Source organism: Lolium perenne, chromosome 6 (assembly GCF_019359855.2).
Source record: "Lolium perenne isolate Kyuss_39 chromosome 6, Kyuss_2.0, whole genome shotgun sequence".
Lineage (NCBI taxonomy): Eukaryota > Viridiplantae > Streptophyta > Magnoliopsida > Poales > Poaceae > Lolium > Lolium perenne.
This window is the reverse complement of record NC_067249.2, coordinates 186,669,530-186,691,161: the sequence shown is the minus strand read 5'-3', so window position 1 is coordinate 186,691,161 and position 21,632 is coordinate 186,669,530. Positions and strand designations below refer to the sequence as shown.

Here is a 21,632-nt window from a genome sequence, read left to right as displayed (position 1 = left end):
CCTCTTTAATTTTTTGAAAGTGATCACTTACCATTGAGGGGAACAATATAGTTACATAGTCCACGAAAATATATAGATAGATGTGAGAAATTTAGAATTGTAGTTTGTGTTGTAATCTATTGATAATTTCTCTAATAGATTGCAATTGTTTATTGTCATTTCAATGTGAATCTGTGAGGGTTTACCTATCACCGAGTAAGGTTTTGCATCGTAGAGCAGAATTAATGTTTAGAAACATGTGTAAATCTTTATGTGTTACAACTGAAATTAGAAACCCACTTGTTTTGACCATTTTGCTCAAACATGCATATTTAGGGATCAATATACTCAACCTATGATACGCCCCTTGACCAGTTTAAACTTTATATTTTAAGCACATATTTGCATTTCCACCATGATGTGCCTAGCTTTGTGTATGAAGGTTTTTTTCCTTGTTTTATAAGCCTAGGAAGATACCCCTCGACATCCTAGTACTGTGAGTTCTTTTTTTGTAGGGAGAGACGGTAGTAGTGTGTATTCCACCTAATTACCATCCATTTATGTGAGATCTAATATGGTAGACGTACGTACATATTGCATATTGGCATGAATCGTACCAACTCTAGTGAATAATATATTTGGAATTTGTGGTAGCTTTCCTTGGGCGTAAAACATTCTATTATTCTCAATGTTTAATTTTCTTGGTTGGATACAATTACTGGTAGGCACCAGAAATACCGGCTGGTATTTTGCCTGAGATATTCAAAATAAATTCATAAATTCTTTTAAATTTACAAAAAATAATATTTATATTTGAGAAAATTATATTAACACGGGTAAGTTTTGACCGCTCTGAAAAAACATTGATGTGAGATCCTGTCGGGTAAATGTACATGTAAATCAACATAGATTGTACCCTTTCTTCTGAATAATATATTTTGAATTCACGGTAGTTTCCTCCCGCGGAATTGTTTTTCTATGAATAGTCAAGGTTTTTCTTTTTTAGGTGGGCTAAAAATATTTCCTGTTCTTCGCAATATCAGAAAAACCCGCCGCTATTCCACCCGAGATGAAAAAGGCATATGTGCATCAAATGCTTGACCTGAAACTCGAGTTAAGTTCCCAATACGTGTTGCCCACATAGATATCACTTGGAAAGCAGAACTTCGCTAATATTTACTGAAAGCCTATCCTAACAACATGCAATATATCCACACCATATACTCATTAATTCAACCAATTGTCCACGCCATCTCCACTACTTCCTCCGGATCGGTTTAACAGGCACGCACGCAATTTAAGGTAAAATTTGACCGTTAAATTGGTCAATAAAATATAAATTATATATCTACAAAATTTATACCATTAGATTTGTATTTAAACAAGGTTTCCAATGATATAATTTTTGTAACATATATTCTATATTTTATTGATCAAAATAATGGTCAAAGTAATTTTTTGAACTACGTGCGTGCCTGTTAAACTGGTCCGGATGGAGTAACATTTATTAATGTATCTATTTTACATTCAAGATATCTACATCATTCATCTTTTGGCCATTCAATTGTTGATGTTATCCTTTTTTAGCCTTTGATTTATGCGACCACGAGATCAAGTTATGAAATCACACAATTAAATCATGTACAACGTGGAAACCACTTTCCACGATTTGTGTCATCCTTAATAGTTTCAGCCAACCAAACGAGAGTTTTGTTGTTTGAGATTCCACGATCTTCTATCAACAGTTGCTCAAGACATCTTCAAAATGTTTGTATGTGGTAACATGCAATCTATCCGCAACATCGGTTTCTTAACACCTACAATAGTATCTTATATATGACTTTAATTAGTTTGCAAACAAACCATTAACCAGGAAGTTCTTGAACCTTAGCAGCCTTTTCATTGGTTAAATACATAACAATTTGCATCTACAAATTGAGCCGTCCACCATGATACCCAATTGAATCTTGCATATTACTGTAGAAAATTCAATGTTTCATACAACTTTATACCTTTCAATCGCGCAATAGACTTTTTAAATAAATTTAGTGCAACGCACGGATACCCATCTAGTAACTTGTCTTACATGGACTTATGGCCTCCTCCGATATGTTATCTGCTGGTCATGCACAGATGATGCTTAAGGCATTAACTAAAGTTAAAAGGCGCAATTTTCTTTTGTTTGTTAGGGTTTCAAATCATAACTTCCTATGATTGAATAGTTAGAAGGGCAGTGACACTCCAGCACACCAAGGATCAAACCTCACACTTGACAATTTGGTGTTTCATAAAGAGAGAATATTCTTTACTGGAACACGATATTCTCATTGATAGTGAGGCGTATGTGGTGGCTTCGTTAGTCTAAAGACCCGTGATATCAGTTTCTTGGATTTAGCCCTCCAGAGGTGCTCGTAGGAGTAGGGTGCCCATGCGTATGTTCATAGAGGTGGGTGTATGTACGTATTTTTGAGCTTGAATGTTTGTAATGTGTTTCGAAAAAAAGCCACAGGATCTGCAACAGCAAATACTAGCCAACAATACCTAATTTTTCCCGTAAAAAGTACCGCGATCTATTAATTATCATCAAGAACAAGTTTGGCATTGATAAGGGCTTGCTGCGGAAGGAAATTACTGCGTGAGTTGATCAGTTTTGGAGTGAGAAAAAAAAATTTGGATATTCGGAGCGAATCCGCTGATCAGCTTCTGTCATGAATCGATGACAATAGTTAAAAAATAATATTTACAGATTACCAATCGGTAACAAAATTGTCACTCTGTTAGTCTCTGGTACCTCTCCCGCCAAAAAAATGAAGGGGATAAAAGAAGAGTGGCCCGAATCTCGGTCAGCACCGATCGTTTGGTTGCTCGATGACGACGTCGATCACAATGCTCGGTTTGGCGTCCAGCACCGCCGTGGTGACCACGCCTGCTCCAGTGAGCTGCTGCGCGCGCTTGGCCTCCGTGGCCCAATCCGTCCGGCCGATCACCAGCAGCATCCGCACCATGCAGGTGAGCTGAGCTGCGAGGAGGCCTAGCCAGAGGCCCTTGAAGTCGTAGTGGTACCAAAAGGCGAGGACGAGCGCGACGGGCGTGCCGACGAGGTAGAAGGAGCGGAGGTTGATGCTGGCGGCGTCCTTGGGCCGCGCGCTCCCACGCAGCACGCCGCACCCGGCCGTCTGCGGGCAGTTGCCGAGCTCGCAGGCGCCGAGGATGGGCAGCACGGACGCGGTGAGCGCGGCGATCGCCGGGTCCGCCGTGAACATGGCGGACCAGGAGCCCCTCACGAGGAACGCGAACGCGGACGCGGCGGCGCCGAAGGCGAAGCCGAGCGCGAGGCCCACGGTGGCAGCGCGGCCCGCGCGGTCGGGGCGGTCGGCGCCGAGCTCGTTGCTGACGCGGGTGGAGACGCCGAAGCCGAGCGAGGAAGGGAAGATGTAGATGAGCGAGGTGGTCTGGATGAGGATGCCCATGGACGCGACGGTGGCCTGCGGGTCGGCGAGGAGGCCGCAGAGGAGGATCATGATCTCGTACCACCACCACTCGAGGCAGACGCTGACGCAGCTTGGCAGCGCCAAGCGGACGAGCTCACCCCAGCAACGGAAGCTGTCGGCCGAGAGCGCGAAGAAGCTGCCGGTGCGCCTGTGCACGCCGTTGAGCAGGATGTAGCCGAGGAGGAGGAGGAGGAAGTTGAGGTTGGCCAGCACGGAGGCGAACGCGACCCCTCTGACGCCGTAGCCGAGGACGGAGACGAGCAGGTAGTTGGTGGGCAGGTGGAGCGCGATGGCGAGCGCGGCGCAGACGGTGAGCGGCAGGTTGATGGACTGCGTTCGGAGGTAGATGCGGATGGGGTGAAGGAGCGCCTGGAGGAGGAGGTCCGGGAGGGAGGCCAGAATGTAGGTCTCGGCGACCGCCGCGATGCCAACGTCCTGGCCGCAGAGCAGCAGCAGCGGCCGCATGTGCGTCCACAGCCCGGCGATGGGGACGGCGGCCGCGAGGAGCAGCAGCACGGTGCGCTGCATGGTGACGCCGAGGAGCTGGTGGTGGCCCGCCCCGAAGGCCTGCCCGCAGATGGGCTCCATGCCCATGGCGAGGCCGGAGAGTACGGAGTAGCCGGTGATGTTGGCGAAGCCGATGGCGAGGGAGCCGCCGGCGAGCGCCAGGCCCCCGAGGCGGCCGAGGAAGAGCATGGAGATCATGGACCGGAGGTAGAGCAGCAGGCCGGTGAGGATCATCGGCGCCGCCAGCCCCAGTATGGACCGCGCCTCCTCCCGCGCCGAGGCGGCCGACATGGACGGGACCGTGGGAAACGTGACGGACAAAGACAGAGACCAGGTTTCCTTGGCCGCCTTGGCAAGGCGGCCCGGCGGCTTGCACGTGAGCACTGGCGGCTGCTGCTCCTCCGCCACGGATACGAGTAGGACAAGCTCCTCCTTGGAGAGCAAGGAGGAGGTGAGGCCATCTCGGCACGCCGCCGTGGCAGCGTCGGAGCAGGACGACATGGGCTCTGCGAAACAGAGGAGCAAGCTGCGCCGCCCCGCGCTCTGGTTAACTGCTGGATGGCACCGTGGCGCCTCCCGCTGTCTCCGGCGCCGAGGCGAAAGAATGGTTGGCAAGATTTGAGCGGTGCAAGGGGACGGGCGGGCGGCTATGGCTTATATAGGCAGCGATTGAAGGGAAGGTGGGCATGGACCGCACGCATGTGTTGGACGACGACCCGCGTGACATTTTCGCTCGTCTCCGTCCGGTTCCTGGTTCCTGGACTGGCATTGTCTTTGGCTGCGGTGACGACTAGGAATTTTCAGCTTCAACACATTTTCAGCTAGGGGCCATGCCAGTGTTCAACAGCAGCAGGTTAGATCGACGGAGGATCCTTCCCCCTATAGGTCTTTCTTTTCAGCCATTCCGCATGCTGCAATTCCAATTCCTTTTCAAAGACGTTTTCTTTTCGGGTTTACCTAGAGTAAATCTAAAAAGCCACCACATTACATCGACAAGTTGAAAAGACCACCACTATTCGTCGAAATTGCAAAATTCCAAATGAATTGAGTGAATTCATTCCAATGTGCATTGATTCGCCAATTTAGCCGTGTTAACAAGATTTCTGACAACGGGTCCCAATGCTAGTGGTCACGTGGGGAAGAAGGCCACGGTCTAGGGAGATAAATATTATATAGGCATAAATTCTAGGGGTTTCTGCAATTTTCTAGTGGTTGCTGCGCCTGCCCATGGCCGCCACTGCTCGAGCTCACCCGTGGCCGCTGATACGTCTCAAACGTATCTATAATTTCTTATGTTCCATGCTACTTTTATGATGATACTTACATGTTTTATACACACTTTATGTCATTATTATGCATTTTCCGGCACTAACCTATTGACGAGATGCCGAAGAGCCAGTTGCTGTTTTCTGCTGTTTTTGGTTTCAGAAATCCTACAAAAGAAATATTCTCGGAATTGGACGAAATCAACGCACAGGGTCTTATTTTTTCACGAAGCTTCCAGAAGACTGAAAGGGATACGAAGTGGGGCGACGAGGTGCCCAGACCACAGGGCCGCGCGGCCAAGGGTGGGGCCGCGCCGCCCTATGGTGTGGGGCCCCTCGTCAGCCCTCCAACCTTGCCCTTCCGCCTACTTATAGCATTCGTCGCGAAAACCCCAGTACCGAGAGCCACGATACGGAAAACCTTCCAGAGACGCCGGCGCCGCCAATCCCATCTCGGGTGATTCAGGAGATCGCCTCCGGCACCCTGCCGGAGAGGGGAATCATCTCCTAGAGGACTCTTCATCACCATGATCGCCTCCGGATTGATGTGTGAGTAGTTCACCCCTGGACTATGGGTCCATAGCAGTAGCTAGATGGTTGTCTTCTCCTCTTGTGCTATCATGTTAGATCTTGTGAGCTGCCTATCATGATCAAGATCATCTATTTGTAATGCTATATGTTGTGTTTGTTGGGATCCGATGAATATGGAATACTATGTCAAGTTGATTATCAATCTATCATATATGTGTTGTTTATGATCTTGCATGCTCTCCGTTGCTAGTAGAGGCTCTGGCCAAGTTGATACTTGTGACTCCAAGAGGGAGTATTTATGCTCGATAGTGGGTTCATGCCTCCATTAAATCTAGGACAAAGGATGTAAAGTTCTAAGGTTGTGGATGTGCTGTTACCACTAGGGATAAAACATCAATGCTTTGTCTAAGGATATTTGTGTTGATTACATTACGCACCATACTTAATGCAATTGTCTGTTGTTTGCAACTTAATACTGGAAGGGGTGCGGATGCTAACCCGAAGGTGGACTTTTTAGGCATAGATGCATGCTGGATAGCGGTCTATGTACTTTGTCGTAATGCCCGATTTTTGAATCTCACTCTACTCATCATGATATGTATGTGCATTCTTATGCCCTCTTTATTTGTCAATTGCCCAACTATAATTTGTTCACCCAATATGCTATTTCTTATTGGAGAGACACCACTAGTGAACTGTGGACCCCGGTCCAATTCTTTTACATCTGAATACAATCTACTGCAAACATTGTTCTTTACTGTTTTTCGCATACAAACATCATTTTCCACACTATACGATTAATCCTTTGTTTACAGCAAGCTGATACGTCCAAAACGTATCTACTTTCCCAAACACTTTTGCTATTGTTTTGCCACTAATTTGTGTATTTTGGATGCAACTAACACGGACTAACGCTGTTTTCAGCAGAACTGCTCTGGTGTCTCGTTTTTGTGCAGAAATCCAACTTTCAGGAAAATCCTCGGAATTTATGCAGAAGGTCCTATTTTCCCAGAATATTGGCGGAGCCAGAAGGGCAAGCCAGGTGGGGGCCCGAGGGCCCCACACACTAGGCCGGCGCGGCCCAGGAGGGGCCCGCGCGGCCCTAGTGTGTGGCGGCCTCGGTCTGCCCCCGACGCCCTCCTTCGGACTACTTATTGCCTTCGACCTAAAAACGCACGGGGAGAAGCAGAAGTCACCAGAAACCCTCCAGAACGCCGCCACATCGCGAAACTCCATCTCAGGAGCCAGAAGTCTCCGTTCTGGCACTCCGCCGGGACGGGGAATTGGAGGAGATCATCGCCATCATCACCACCGACGCCTCTCCATCGACCAGCCATGTTTCCCCCATCCATGTGTGAGTAATTCCCCCGCTGTAGGCCGAAGGGGATGGTAGGGATTGGATGAGATTGGTCATGTAATAGCATAAGATTGTTAGGGCATAGTGCCTAGTGTCCGTAATTGGTACTTTGATGATATTGTTGCAACTTGTTATGCTTAATGCTTGTCACTAGGGCCCGAGTGCCATGATCTCAGATCTGAACTTGTTATTGTTTCATCATGATATTTATTGTTTATGATCATACCTGCAAGTTGTATACACATGTCGCTGTCCGGAACCAATGGCCCCGAAGTGACAGAAATCGGGACAACCGGAGGGGATGGTAGTGATGTGAGGATCACATGTGTTCACGGAGTGTTAATGCTTTGCTCCGGTACTCTATTAAAAGGACTACCTTAATATCCAGTAGATTCCCTTGAGGCCCGGCTGCCACCGGCTGGTAGGACAAAAGATGTTGTGCAAGTTTCTCATTGCGAGCACGTACGACTATATATGGAACACATGCCTATTGATTGCTTTGTACTTAGACACCGTTTTATTATTATCTGCAAATGCCCTGCTATGATTGTTACATGAGTTTCTCTCATCCATGCAACGCCCGTTATCCGTCCCCGTGCCTACAGTATTTTAATCCTGCTGTTTACTATAATCACTACTGCTTTCTCTGCTACTCTGCTGCTACTATTTCACTACTGCTACTGCTATAAAACTGTTACTACTGATAAACTCCTGCGAGCAAGTCTGTTTCCAGGTGCAGCTGAATTGACAACTCCGCTGTTAAGGCTTTCAAGTATTCTTTGTCTCCCCTTGTGTCGAATCAATAAATTGGGTTTTACTACCCGCGAAGACTGCTGCGATCCCCTATACTTGTGGGTCATCACAAGCCGGTGAGATTGACAACCTCACTGTTAAGTTGGGGCAAAGTATTTTGATTGTGTTGTGCAGGTTCCACGTTGGCGCCGGAATCCCTGGTGTTGCGCCGCACTACACTCCTCCACCAACAACCTTCACGTGTTCCTTGACTCCTACTGGTTCGATAAACCTTGGTTTCTTACTGAGGGAAAACTTGCTGCTGTACTCATCATACCTTCCTCTTGGGGTTCCCAACGGACGTGTGCTTTACCGTCACAAGGAAGCTACTTTCTAGCGACGTTGCAATCTAACTCCCACGTCGACTACGCGCAAGCAGCTCTTTTTCTGGCGCCGTTGCCGGGGAGATCAAGACACGCTGCAAGGGGAGTCTCCCACTTCCAATCTCTTTACTTTGTTTTTGTCTTGCTTTACTTTATTTATTATCTTGTTTGCATTCTCTATATTAAAAACACACAAAAAATTAGTTACTTGCATCTTTATTTAGTTTGCTTTATTTACTACTGTTAAAATGAATACTCCTGAGAATACCAAGTTGTGTGACTTCACTAGCACAAATAATAATGATTTTTTATGCATACCTATTGCTCCACCTGCTACTACAGCAGAATTTTTTGAAATTAAACCTGCGTTATTAAATCTTGTTATGTGAGAGCAATTTTCTGGTGTTAGTTCTGATGATGCTGCTGCCCATCTTAATAATTTTGTTGAACTTTGTGAAATGCAAAAATATAAGGATGTAGATGGTGACATTACAAAATTAAAATTGTTTCCTTTCTCTTTAAGAGGAAGAGCTAAAGATTGGTTGCTATCTTTGCCTAAAAATAGTATTCATTCATGGACTAAATGTAAGGATGCTTTCATTGGTAGATATTATCCTCCTACTAAAATTATATCTTTGAGAAGTAGCATAATGAATTTTAAGCAATTGGATAATGAGCATGTTGCCCAAGCATGGGAAAGAATGAAATCTTTGGTCAAGAATTGCCCTACCCATGGACTGACTACTTGGATGATCATCCAAACCTTTTATGCAGGATTGAATTTTTCTTCGCGGAACCTATTGGATTCAGCTGCTGGAGGTACTTTTATGTCCATCACCTTAGGCGCCGCAACAAAGCTTCTTGATGATATGATGATAAATTACTCTGAATGGCACACTGAAAGGGCTCCACAAGGTAAGAAGGTAAATTCTGTTGAAGAAACCTCCTCCTTGAGTGATAAGATTGATGTTATTATGTCTATGCTTGTGAATGGTAGATCTAATGTTGATCCTAATAATGTTCCTTTAGCTTCATTGGTTGCTCAAGAAGAGCATGTTGATGTGAACTTCATTAAAAATAATAATTTCAACAACCATGCTTATAGGAAAAATTCTGGAAACAACTATAGGCCATATCCTTCTAATAATAGTAATGGTTATGGTAATTCTTATGGTAATTCTTACAACAATAATAGGAGTGTACCCTCTGGTCTTGAAGCCATGCTTAAAGAATTTATCAGTACACAAACTGCTTTTAACAAATCTGTTGAAGAAAAGCTTCGTAAAATTGATATTCTTGCTTCTAAAGTTGATAGTCTTGCTGCTGATGTTGATCTTTTAAAATTGAAAGTTATGCCTAATGAAACTAAAGATATTAAGTCATTTGATACAGCAAACGCTATCCAAGTTCGAATTAATGAAAATATTAGATTGATGGCTGAATTGCGTGCTAGGTGGGAAAAAGAAGAAAATGCTAAAGAGAATAATGTAGCTAAAGTTTGGACTATTACCACCACTAGTAATGTTGATGCTTCACATGTTGCTACACCCCCTACTATCAATGGTAAAATAATTGGTGTTGGCAATATTTCTACTCCTAATACAAAGCGTGTAAAACTGCCTGAAACTGCTAAAACTGTTGAAACTGTTTGTGATAAAACTGCTGAAATTTTTCAAAATATTGGGAACAATGATCCCGTTGCTTTAGGTCATAATGGTTTAGATTTTGATGATTGTCACATCTCTGAAGTTATAAAGTTCTTAAAAAAACTTGCTAAAAGTCCTAATGCTAGTGCTATAAATTTGGCCTTTACAAAACATATTACAAATGCTCTCATTAAAGTTAGAGTAGATAAATTAAAACTTGAAACTTCTATTCCTTGGAAGTTGGAAGATGGCTGGGAGACCATCATTAAGATGAAGGTAAATGATTTTTATTGTAATGCTTTATGTGATCTTGGTGCAAGTATTTCTGTTATGCCTAAGAAAATCTATAATGTGCTTGACTTGCCATCATTGAAAAATTGTTATTTGGATGTTAATCTTGCTGATAATTCTATAAAGAAACTTTGGGGAGGATTGATAATGTTCACATTACGGTTAACAATAACCTTGTCCCCGTTAATTTTGTTGTCTTGGATATTGAATGCAATGCTTCTTGTCCCACTATTTTGGGAAGACCTTTTCTTCGAACTGTTGGTGCTATTATTGATATGAAGGAAGGTAATATTAAATATCAATTTCCTCTCAAAAAAAGGTATGGAACACTTCCCTAGAAAGAGAATGAAGTTACCTTTTGATTCTATTATTAGAACAAATTATGATGTTGATGCTTCATCTCTTGATAATACTTGATTCACACTTTCTGCGCCTAGCTGAAAGGCGTTAAAGAAAAGTGCTTATGGGAGACAACCCATTATTTTACTTCTGCACTTTTGTTTTATATTTGAGTCTTGGAAGTTGTTACTACTGTAGCAACCTCTCCATATCTTTATTTTATTGCATTGTTGTGCCAAGTAAAGTCTTTGATAGTAACGTTGATACTAGATTTGGATTACTGCGCAGAAATAGATTTCTTGCTGTCACGAATTTGAGTAGCCCCTTCTGTAGGTAACTCAGAAAAGCTGCCAATTTACGTGAATGATCCTCAGATATGTACGCAACTTTCATTCAATTTGAGATTTTTCATCTGAGCAAGTTAAGTGCCGCTAAAAAATTCGTCTTTACGTACTGTTCTGTTTTGACAGATTCTGCCTTTTATTTCGCATTGCCTATTTTACTATGTTGGATGGATTTCTTTGTTCCATTAACTTTCAGTAGCTTTGTGCAATGTCCAGAAGTGTTAAGAATGATTATGTCACCTCTGAATATGTGAATTTTTGATTATGCACTAACCCTCTAATGAGTTTGTTTTGAGTTTGGTGTGGAGGAAGTTTTCAAGGATCAAGAGAGGAGGATGATACAATATGATCAAGGAGAGTGAAAACTCTAAGCTTGGGGATGCCCCCGTGGTTCATCCCTGCATATTTCAAGAAGACTCAAGCATCTAAGCTTGGGGATGCCCAAGGCATCCCCTTCTTCATCGACAACTTATCAGGTCACCTCTAGTGAAACTATATTTTTATTCCGTCACATCTTATGTGCTTTACTTGGAGCGTCCGTATGTTTTTGTTTTTGTTTGAATAAAATCGGATCCTAGCATTCTTTGTGTGGGAGAGAGACACGCTCCGCTGTTGCATATGAACACATGTGTTCTTAGCTTTACTTTTAATGTTCATGGCGAAGGTTGAAACTGCTTCGTTCATTGTTATATGGTTGGAAACAGAAAATGCTTCATGTGGTAATTGGTATAATGTCTTGAATAATTTGATACTTGGCAATTGTTGTGCTCAAATAGATCATGTTTAAGCTCTTGCATCATGTACTTTGCACCTATTAATGAAGAACTACCATAGAGCTTGTTGAAATTTGGTTTGCATGATTGGTCTCTCTAGAGTCTAGATATTTTCTGGTAAGGGTTTGAACAACAAGGAAGACAGTGTAGAGTCTTATAATGCTTGCAATATGTTCTTATGTAAGTTTTGCTGTACTGGTTCATACTTGAGTTTGCTTCAAACAACCTTGCTAGCCTAAGCCTTGTATTGAGAGGGAATACTTCTCGTGCATCCAAAATCCTTGAGCCAAAAACTATGCCACTTGTGTCCACCATACCTACCTACTATATGGTATTTCTCTGCCATTCCAAAGTAAATTGCTTGAGTGCTACCTTTAAAATTCCATTCTTTGTCTTTGCAATATATAGCTCATGGAAAATATAGCTTAAAAACTATTGTGGTATTGAATATGTCGTTTATGTATCTTATTTCTTAATAAGTTGCTTATTGAGCGATAACCATGTTCCTGGGGACGCCATCAACTATTTCACCTTTGTTGAATATCATGTGAGTTGCTATGCATGTTCGTCTTGTCTGAAGTAAGGGTGATTTATCATGATCAAATGGTTTGAGTATGCATATTGTTAGAGAATAACATTGGGCCGCTAACTAAAGCCATGATCCATGGTGCAAGTTTCAGTTTGGACAACAATCCTCAATCTCATATGAGAATATTATCTGTTGTTGAATGCTTATGCATTAAAGAGGAGTCCATTATATGTTGTCTATGTTGTCCCGGTATAGATGTCTAAGTTGAGAATAATCAAAAGCGAGAAATCCAATGCGAACTTTCTCCTTATACCTTTGTACAGGCGGCATAGAGGTACCCCTTTGTGACACTTGGTTGAAACATATGCTATGCAATGATAATCCATGTAAATCCAAGTTAATTAGGACAAGGTGCGGGCACTATTGGTATTCTATGCATGAGGCTTGCAACTTATAAGATGTCTTATGCATAACACATATGAATTATTACTACCGTTGACAAAATTGTTTCTATGTTTTCAAAATAAAAGCTCTAGCACAAATATAGCAATCCATGCTTCCCTCTGCGAAGGGCCCTTTCTTTTACTTTTATGTTGAGTCAGTTTACCTACTTCTTTCTATCTTAGAAGCAAACACTTGTGTCAACCGTGTGCATTGATTCCTACATACTTGCTTATTTGCATTCATCATATTACTTTGTGTTGACAATTATCCATGAGATAAACATGTTGAAGTTGAAAGCAACTGCTGAAACTTATATCTTCCTTTGTGTTGCTTCAAAGCTTTCTACTAAGAATCTATTGCTTTATGAGTTAACTCCTATGCAAGTCTTATTGATGCTTGTCTTGAAAGTACTATTCATGAAAAGTCTTTGCTATATGATTCAGCTGTTTATTCATTATCTTTACCATTTCTTCGAATCACTTCATTCATCTCATATGCTTTACAATAGTATTGATCAAGATTATGATAGCATGTCACTTCAGAAATTATCCTTGTTATCGTTTACCTACTCGAGGGCGAGTAGGAACTAAGCTTGGGGATGCTTGATACATCTCAAACGTATCTACAATTTCTTATGTTCCATGCTACTTTTATGATGATACTCACATGTTTTATACACACTTTATGTTATTATTATGCATTTTCCGACACTAACCTATTGACGAGATGCCGAAGAGCCAGTTGTTGTTTTCTGCTGTTTTTGGTTTCAGAAATCCTACAAAGAAAATATTCTCGGAATTGGACGAAATCAACGCCCAGGGTCTTATTTTTCCACGAAGCTTCCAGAAGACCGAAAGGGATACGAAGTGGGACGACGAGGCGCCCAGACCACAGGGCCGCGCGGCCAAGGGTGGGGCCGCGCCGCCCTATGGTGTGGGGCCCCTCGTCAGCCCTCCAACCTTGCCCTTCCGCCTACTTATAACCTTCGTCGCGAAAACCACTGTACCGAGAGCCACGATACAGAAAACCTTCCAGAGACGCCGCCGCCGCCAATCCCATCTCGGGGGATTCAGGAGATCGCCTGCGGCACCCTGCCGGAGAGGGGAATCATCTCCCGGAGGACTCTTCATCACCATGATCGCCTCCGGATTGATGTGTGAGTAGTTCACCCTAGGACCACCACCTTCAAACATCCGAGACCCGCGCGACCCAAATCAAAGATCAGGCCTGCCACGCCACGCGGTCTTGGACGCCGGTACCACACCATCCACACCTCGCAAAGTCGCTGCCCCCTCCTTGCGCCGTCAGGAAAACCGACGACGGATCTGTGTGGGAACTAGACCCGCAGCCATCACCACCCCCCATCGCCGGGAAGCCATGGAAGGAGCAGTTGCCGCCGCACACCAGGGGATCGCCGCCCCTGATGCCGTGCTCGTCTCCCCGCAGCAGCCGCCCCAGCCGCCACAACAGGTCGTCGCCACGACCACCCCCCGACTCCCTTTGGCGCCGGGGCCCGCCGCCACCGTGGCCAGCGCCGACGGCAGCGGCGGAGGGAGGGGTACGGAGGGGAGGCGGCGGCTGGCGGCGCTAGGGTTCGCCCAGGCATCGCCCTGGGGAACGACGCGGGGCGAGAGCGAAACGTTTTTCCCTTCAATCTACGAGCGAAACGTTTTTAACTGAGATTCGATGATATCATCCGAGTGAGCACACTCTGTTTCTTTTATGTCTATGAACTGATAGTGTGAAGTTGTACCTCTACTCTATTTGAAACAACCAGCGCCGTTTGATCTTTATGTAAAAAAGAGCACTGGCAAGGTAGCTAGCTAGTGGGGTTAGTTGGTGCGTGACGAGGGTGATCGGGTATGATAGTGCTCCAAGCGTGGGCGGCAATTTTCGGCCGCCCGGGGTCGGTCGATCTGAGACTGGGGGACGTGAGGCGAGTGCGGGGATGGATTGCACCGTGATCCGGTGACCAAATCGCCATGTTTGACGTATCAAAAGGGTTCTGTTTGCTCCATCCAAGTGGTGACTGAAATCATCAATGTGGGCATGTGGCTCGAGACTGCCATGGTCGTGGCACAAGTGCTTCCATGGGGATTCCGCGGAACGATTTGAACAGAGAGAAATACTAGTAGGAGGAATCCTGCGAAATTTGGATCTTTGCTATGGCTCAGGACTTCACGAATATATGCAACCCTTTCTTACGCTTTGCCTAACGGAAAATCTTCTTTCATTTTCTAGGGTTGTTTATGCGTTGACAAAGTGGTGGGTGGCCGTTGCAACATTAAAATTGGCCATGGCAATGGAGTTCCACTTGGCACAATAGCACACACCACATACATTTTCCATTGCACGTTTGCCCGATCAAATAAAATATAGACCTACAGAAAGATATGGAATGATGTATGTTCCACTAAATTTCAAGCTGTGTGGCAACCGGAGCCTTGATGATTGCAGACATGCAAGAATACTTTTTCGATAGACTAATGATTTTACTGTTCAAAATACCAAATGATAGTGCAGACATGGATGATGTATGAGTAGTCCAAAAAAGTAAGAAATTGTTACTTTTAGTTTGCAACAAACAATGTCAGCTCCATATGACTTTGCTGGCCATAAAAGCACAACATACAGACCCGGTAAATCGTTGTTTTACCAAAATGAATAAAAAGGCTTCGAACATAAAATGTTTCAAGTAATATCTTCGAATGTTTGATTCGTGCGTGCTGCTAGGTACTTGATGAGTATATAGGATACCGAGTGTAGCATGATGGCCACAAGACCAACAGAACCAACTTAGTATGTTTTGTCGGTACATAATTTTTTCCTCGCACTCAGTATGGACCAACAACAAGAAGGCCCATGTTAGCTGGGTGGGCCATGTCATCACCTAAAGCACAACAGGACATGTCACAGAGTCTCATGCTATCTTGGTGGACAGAGTAGTACTTGCAATACTATAGGCATGCTGAGCATTATCATTGGGAGAATACTATTGCCTAGATGACAAGGGTTTTCCACCTCTAGGTTTAGATGACGATACATGAATTTTCCAGTTTCTTTTCCTTTACCCATGTTGTTGGGGTTTGCAACAGGAAAAAAATATTTTTCTGACTAGCATATTCCGTTTGCCCAGATCTAACTAGGTAATGTTGTAACGGGAAGATTTCGGTAGCGTACCCTCGTAGACCGAAAGCGGTTAACGTTCCGCTAGAACGTGGATGTTGTAGTCGTAGTTCGTCGCCGACCTCAGGGTCGTGATGATCCTCGTACAACGACATGCACCAAAAATGGCAGCACCTCCGTGATCAGAGAATGAGGTGACTCCAACCCTTGTGCCCCCACCTTGCATAGGGAGAGTGGGGTGTCGGGCCAAGTGGGAGGGGTGTGGCCAAGGTGGCCTCCCAAAACCCTATCCCCCCAAGACTTATCCATTGGGAGAGGCCGGCCTCCTTAATGTGTTACCCTAGGTTCGGTAATAATAAAGACATGATCGAGATGCCTGATACGTCTCAAACGTATCTATAATTTCTTATGTTCCATGCTACTTTTATGATGATACCCACATGTTTTATACACACTTTATATCATTATTATGCATTTTCCGGCACTAACCTACTGACAAGATGCCGAAGAGCCAGTTGCTGTTTTCTGCTGTTTTTGGTTTCAGAAATCCTACAAAGGAAATATTCACGGAATTGGACGAAATCAACGCCCAGGGTCTTATTTTTCCACGAAGCTTCCAGAAGACCGAAGGAGATACGAGGTGGGGCCACGAGGCGCCGCCCCCATAGGGCCGCGCGGCCCAGGAGGGGCCCGCGCCGCCCTATGGGGTGGGCCCCTCGTCAGCCCCCCGACGCTGCCCTTCCGCCTACTTATAGCCTTCGTCGCGAAAACCCCAGTACCGAGAGCCACGATACGGAAAACCTTACTGAGGCACCGCCGCCGCCAATCCCATCTCGGGGGATTCAGGAGATCGCCTCCGGCACCCTGCCGGAGAGGGGAATCATCTCCCGGAGGACTCTTCATCGCCATGATCGCCTCCGGATTGATGCGTGAGTAGTTCACCCCTGGACTATGGGTCCATAGCAGTAGCTAGATGGTTGTCTTCTCCTTTTGTGCTATCATGTTAGATCTTGTGAGCTGCCTATCATGATCAAGATCATCTATTTGTAATACTACATGTTGTGTTTGTTGGGATCCGATGAATATGGAATACTATGTTATGTTGATTATCAATCTATCATATATGTGTTGTTTATGATCTTGCATGCTCTCCGTTGCTAGTATAGGCTCTGGCCAAGTTGATACTTGTAACTCCAAAAGGGAGTATTTATACTCGATAGTGGGTTCATGCCTCCATTAAATCTGGGACAGTGACAGAAAGTTCTAAGGTTGTGGATGTGCTGTTGCCACTAGGGATAAAACATCAATGCTTTGTCTAAGGATATTTGTGTTGATTACATTACGCACCATACTTAATGCAATTGTCTGTTGTTTGCAACTTAATACTGGAAGGGGTGCGGATGCTAACCCGAAGGTGGACTTTTTAGGCATAGATGCATGCTGGATAGCGGTCTATGTACTTTATCGTAATGCCCGATTGAATCTCACTTTACTCATCATGATATGTATGTGCATTGTTATGCCCTCTTTATTTGTCAATTGCCCAACTGTAATTTGTTCACCCAACATGCTATTTCTTATTGGAGAGACACCACTAGTGAACTGTAGACCCCGGTCCAATTCTTTTACATCTGAATACAGTCTACTGCAAACATTGTTCTTTACTGTTCTTCGCAAACAAACATTATTTTCCACACCATACATTTAATCCTTTGTTTACAGCAAGCCGGTGAGATTGACAACCTCACTTTTAAGTTGGGGCAAAGTATTTTGATTGTGTTGTGCATGTTCCACGTTGGCGCCGGAATCCCTCGTGTTGCGCCGCACTACACTCCTCCACCAACAACCTTCACGTGGCCCTTGACTCCTACTGGTTCGATAAACCTTGGTTTCTTACTGAGGGAAACTTGCTGCTGTACGCATCACACCTTCCACTTGGGGTTCCCAACGGGCGTGTGCTTTACGCGTCAACAAGCTAAATTTCTGGCGCCGTTGCCGGGGAGATCAAGACACGCTGCAAGGGGAGTCTCCCACTTCCAATCTCTTTACTTTGTTTTTGTCTTGCTTTACTTTATTTTATTTACTGGTTTGTTTGCTTTCCTTATATCAAAACACAAAAAAATTAGTTACTTGCATTTACTTTATTTATTATCTCGTTTGCGTTCTCTATATTAAAAACAAAAAAAAATTAGTTACTTGCATTTACTTTATTTAGTTTGCTTTATTTACTATTGCTAAAATGAATACTCCTGAGAATACCAAGTTGTGTGACTTCACAAGCACAAATAATAATGATTTCATATGCACACCTATTGCTCCACCTGCTACTACAGCAGAATTTTATGAAATTAAACCTGCTTTACTAAATCTTGTTATGAGAGAGCAATTTTCTGGTGTTAGTTCTGATGATGTTGCTGCCCATCTTAATAATTTTATTGAACTTTGTGAAATGCAAAAATATAAGGATGTAGATGGTGACATTATAAAATTAAAATTGTTTCCTTTCTCCTTAAGAGGAAGAGTTAAAGATTGGTTGCTATCTTTGCCTAAGAATAGTATTGATTCATGGACTAAATGTAAGGATGCTTTCATTGGTAGATATTATCCTCCTGCTAAAATTATATCTTTGAGAAGTAGCATAATGAATTTTAAACAATTGGATAATGAGCATGTTGCCCAAGCATGGGAAAGAATGAAATCTTTGGTCAAGAATTGCCCTACCCATGGACTGACTACTTGGATGATCATCCAAACCTTTTATGCAGGATTGAATTTTTCTTCGCGGAACCTATTGGATTCAGCTGCTGGAGGTACTTTTATGTCCATCACTCTAGGCACCGCAACAAAGCTTCTTGATGATATGATGATTAATTACTCTGAATGGCACACGGAAAGAGCTCCGCAAGGTAAGAAGGTAAATTCTGTTGAAGAAACCTCCTCCTTGAGTGATAAGATTGATGCTATTATGTCTATGCTTGTGAATGGTAGATCTAATGTTTATCCTAATAATGTTTGATGGCGTGTAACTCACACGTTCGTTGGGAACCCCAAGAGGAAGGTATGATGCGCACAGCAGCAAGTTTTCCCTCAGAAAGAAACCAAGGTTTATCGAACCAGGAGGAGCCAAGAAGCACGTTGAAGGTTGATGGTGGCGAGATGTAGTGCGGCGCAACACCAGGGATTCCGGCGCCAACGTGGAACCTGCACAACACAACCAAAGTACTTTGCCCCAACGAAACAGTGAGGTTGTCAATCTCACCGGCTTGCTGTTACAAAGGATTAGATGTATAGTGTGGATGATGATTGTTTGCAGAGAACAAGAAACGAGTATTGCAAAGAGATTGTATTCGATGTAAAAGAATGGACCGGGGTCCACAGTTCACTAGAGGTGTCTCTCCCATAAGATAAATAGCATGTTGGGTGAACAAATTACAGTTGGGCAATTGACAAATAGAGAGGGCATGACAATGCACATACATGGCATGATGAATATTGTGAGATTCAATTGGGCATTACGACAAAGTACATAGACCGCTATCCAGCATGCATCTATGCCTAAAAAGTCCACTTTCAGGATATCATCCGAACCCCTTCCGGTATTAAGTTGCAAGCAACAGACAATTGCATTAAGTATGGTGCGTAATGTAATCAATAACTATATCCTCGAACATAGCATCAATGTTTTATCCCTAGTGGCAACAGCACATCCACAACCTTAGAACTTTCATCACACCGTCCTGCATTTAATGGAGGCATGAACCCACTATCGAGCATAAATACTCCCTCTTGGAGTTACTAGCAAAAACTTGGCCAGAGCCTCTACTAACAACGGAGAGCATGCAAGATCATAAACAACACATAGGTAATAGATTGATAATCAACATAACATAGTATTCTCTATCCATCGGATCCCAACAAACACAACATATAGCATTACAGATAGATGATCTTGATCATGATAGGCAGCTCACAAGATCCGACAATGAAGCACATGAGGAGAAGACAACCATCTAGCTACTGCTATGGACCCATAGTCCAGGGGTGAACTACTCACTCATCAATCCGGAGGCGACCATGGCGGTGTAGAGTCCTCCGGGAGATGAATCCCCTCTCCGGCAGGGTGCCGGAGGCAATCTCCTGAATCCCCCGAGATGGGATTGGCGGCGGCGGCGTCTCAGTAAGGTTTTCCGTATCGTGGCTCTCGGTACTGGGGGTTTCGCGACGGAGGCTATTTGTAGGCGGAAGGGCAGGTAAAGGGGCGTCACGAGGGGCCCACACCACAGGCCGGCACGGCCAGGGCCTGGGCCGCGCCGCCCTGGTGTGTCGCCACCTCGTGGCCCCACTTCGACTCTCCCTCGGACTTCTGGAAGCTTCGTGGCAAAATAGGACCCTGGGCGTTGATTTCGTCCAATTCCGAGAATATTTCCTTACTAGGATTTCTGAAACCAAAAACAGCAGAAAACAAAGAATCGGCTCTTCGGCATCTCGTTAATAGGTTAGTGCAGGAAAATGCATAATAATGACATATAATGTGTATAAAACATGTGAGTATCATCATAAAAGTAGCATGGAACATAAGAAATTATAGATACGTTTGAGACGTATCAAGCATCCCCAAGCTTAGTTCCTACTCGTCCCGAGTAGGTAAACGATAACAAAGATAATTTCTTAGTGACAATGCTACCAACATAATCTTGATCAATACTATTGTAAGCACATGTAATGAATGCAGCGATTTGAAACAATGGTAAATGACATGAGTAAACAATTGAATCATAAAGCAAAGACTTTTCATGAATAGTACTTAAAGACAAGCATCAATAAGTCTTGCATAAGAGTTAACTCATAAAGCAATAATTCAAAGTAAAGGTATTGAAACAACACAAAGGAAGATAAAGTTTCAGCGGTTGCTTTCAACTTGTAACATGTATATCTCATGGATATTGTCAATGTAAAGTAATATAACAAGTGCAATATGCAAGTATGTAGGAATCAATGCACGGTTCACACAAGTGTGTGCTTCTTGAGGTGGAGAGAAATAGGTGAACTGACTCAACATAAAAGTAAAAGAATGGCCCTTCGCAGAGGGAAGCATTGATTGCTATATTTGTGCTAGAGCTTTGGTTTTGAAAACAAGAAACAATTTTGTCAACGGTAGTAATAAAGCATATGAGTTATGTAGTTTATATCTTACAAGTTGCAAGTCTCATGCATACTATACTAATAGTGCCCGCACCTTGTCCTAATTAGCTTGGACTACCGGGATTATCGCAATGCACATGTTTTAACCAAGTGTCACAAAGGGGTACCTCTATGCCGCCTGTACAAAGGTCTAAGGAGAAAGCTCGCATTGGATTTCTCGCTATTGGTTATTCTCAACTTAGACATCCATACCGGGACAACATAGACAACAGATAATGGACTCCTCTTTTATGCATAAGCATGTAGCAAAAATTATTTTTCTCATATGAGATTGAGGATATATGTCCAAAACTGAAACTTCCACCATGGATCATGGCTTTAGTTAGCGGCCCAATGTTCTTCTCTAACAATATGCATGCTCTAACCATAAGGTGGTAGATCGCTCTTACTTCAGACAAGACGAACATGCATAGCAACTCACATGATATTCAACAAAGAGTAGTTGATGGCGTCCCCAGAAACATGGTTATCGCTCAACAAGCAACTTAATAAGAGATAAAGTGCATAAGTACATATTCAATACCACAATAGTTTTTAAGCTATTTGTCCCATGAGCTATATATTGTAAAGATAAAGAATGGAAATTTTAAAGGTAGCACTCAAGCAATTTACTTTGGAATGGCGGAGAAATACCATGTGGTAGGTAGGTATGGTGGACACAAATGGCATAGTGGTTGGCTCAAGGATTTTGGA

The 21,632-nt window shown here is 43.8% G+C and overlaps 1 protein-coding gene across 1 annotated transcript; it reads right to left on the bottom strand.

Moving 5' to 3' along the window:
• Positions 1–2,516: 2,516 nt before the first annotated feature.
• On the bottom strand, positions 2,517–4,590 carry LOC127306690 (protein DETOXIFICATION 49-like). The gene has a single exon (XM_051337381.2). The coding sequence runs from the start codon at positions 4,476–4,478 to the stop codon at positions 2,823–2,825; it is 1,656 nt and encodes a 551-aa protein (XP_051193341.1). The 5' UTR covers positions 4,479–4,590; the 3' UTR covers positions 2,517–2,822.
• Between the last annotated feature and the right edge of the window lie 17,042 nt (positions 4,591–21,632).

Coding starts and splice junctions, on each gene's coding strand:
- LOC127306690 (XM_051337381.2), bottom strand. CDS start 4,478: ATGTCGTCCTGCTCCGACGCTGCCACGGCGGCGTGCCGAGATGGCCTC.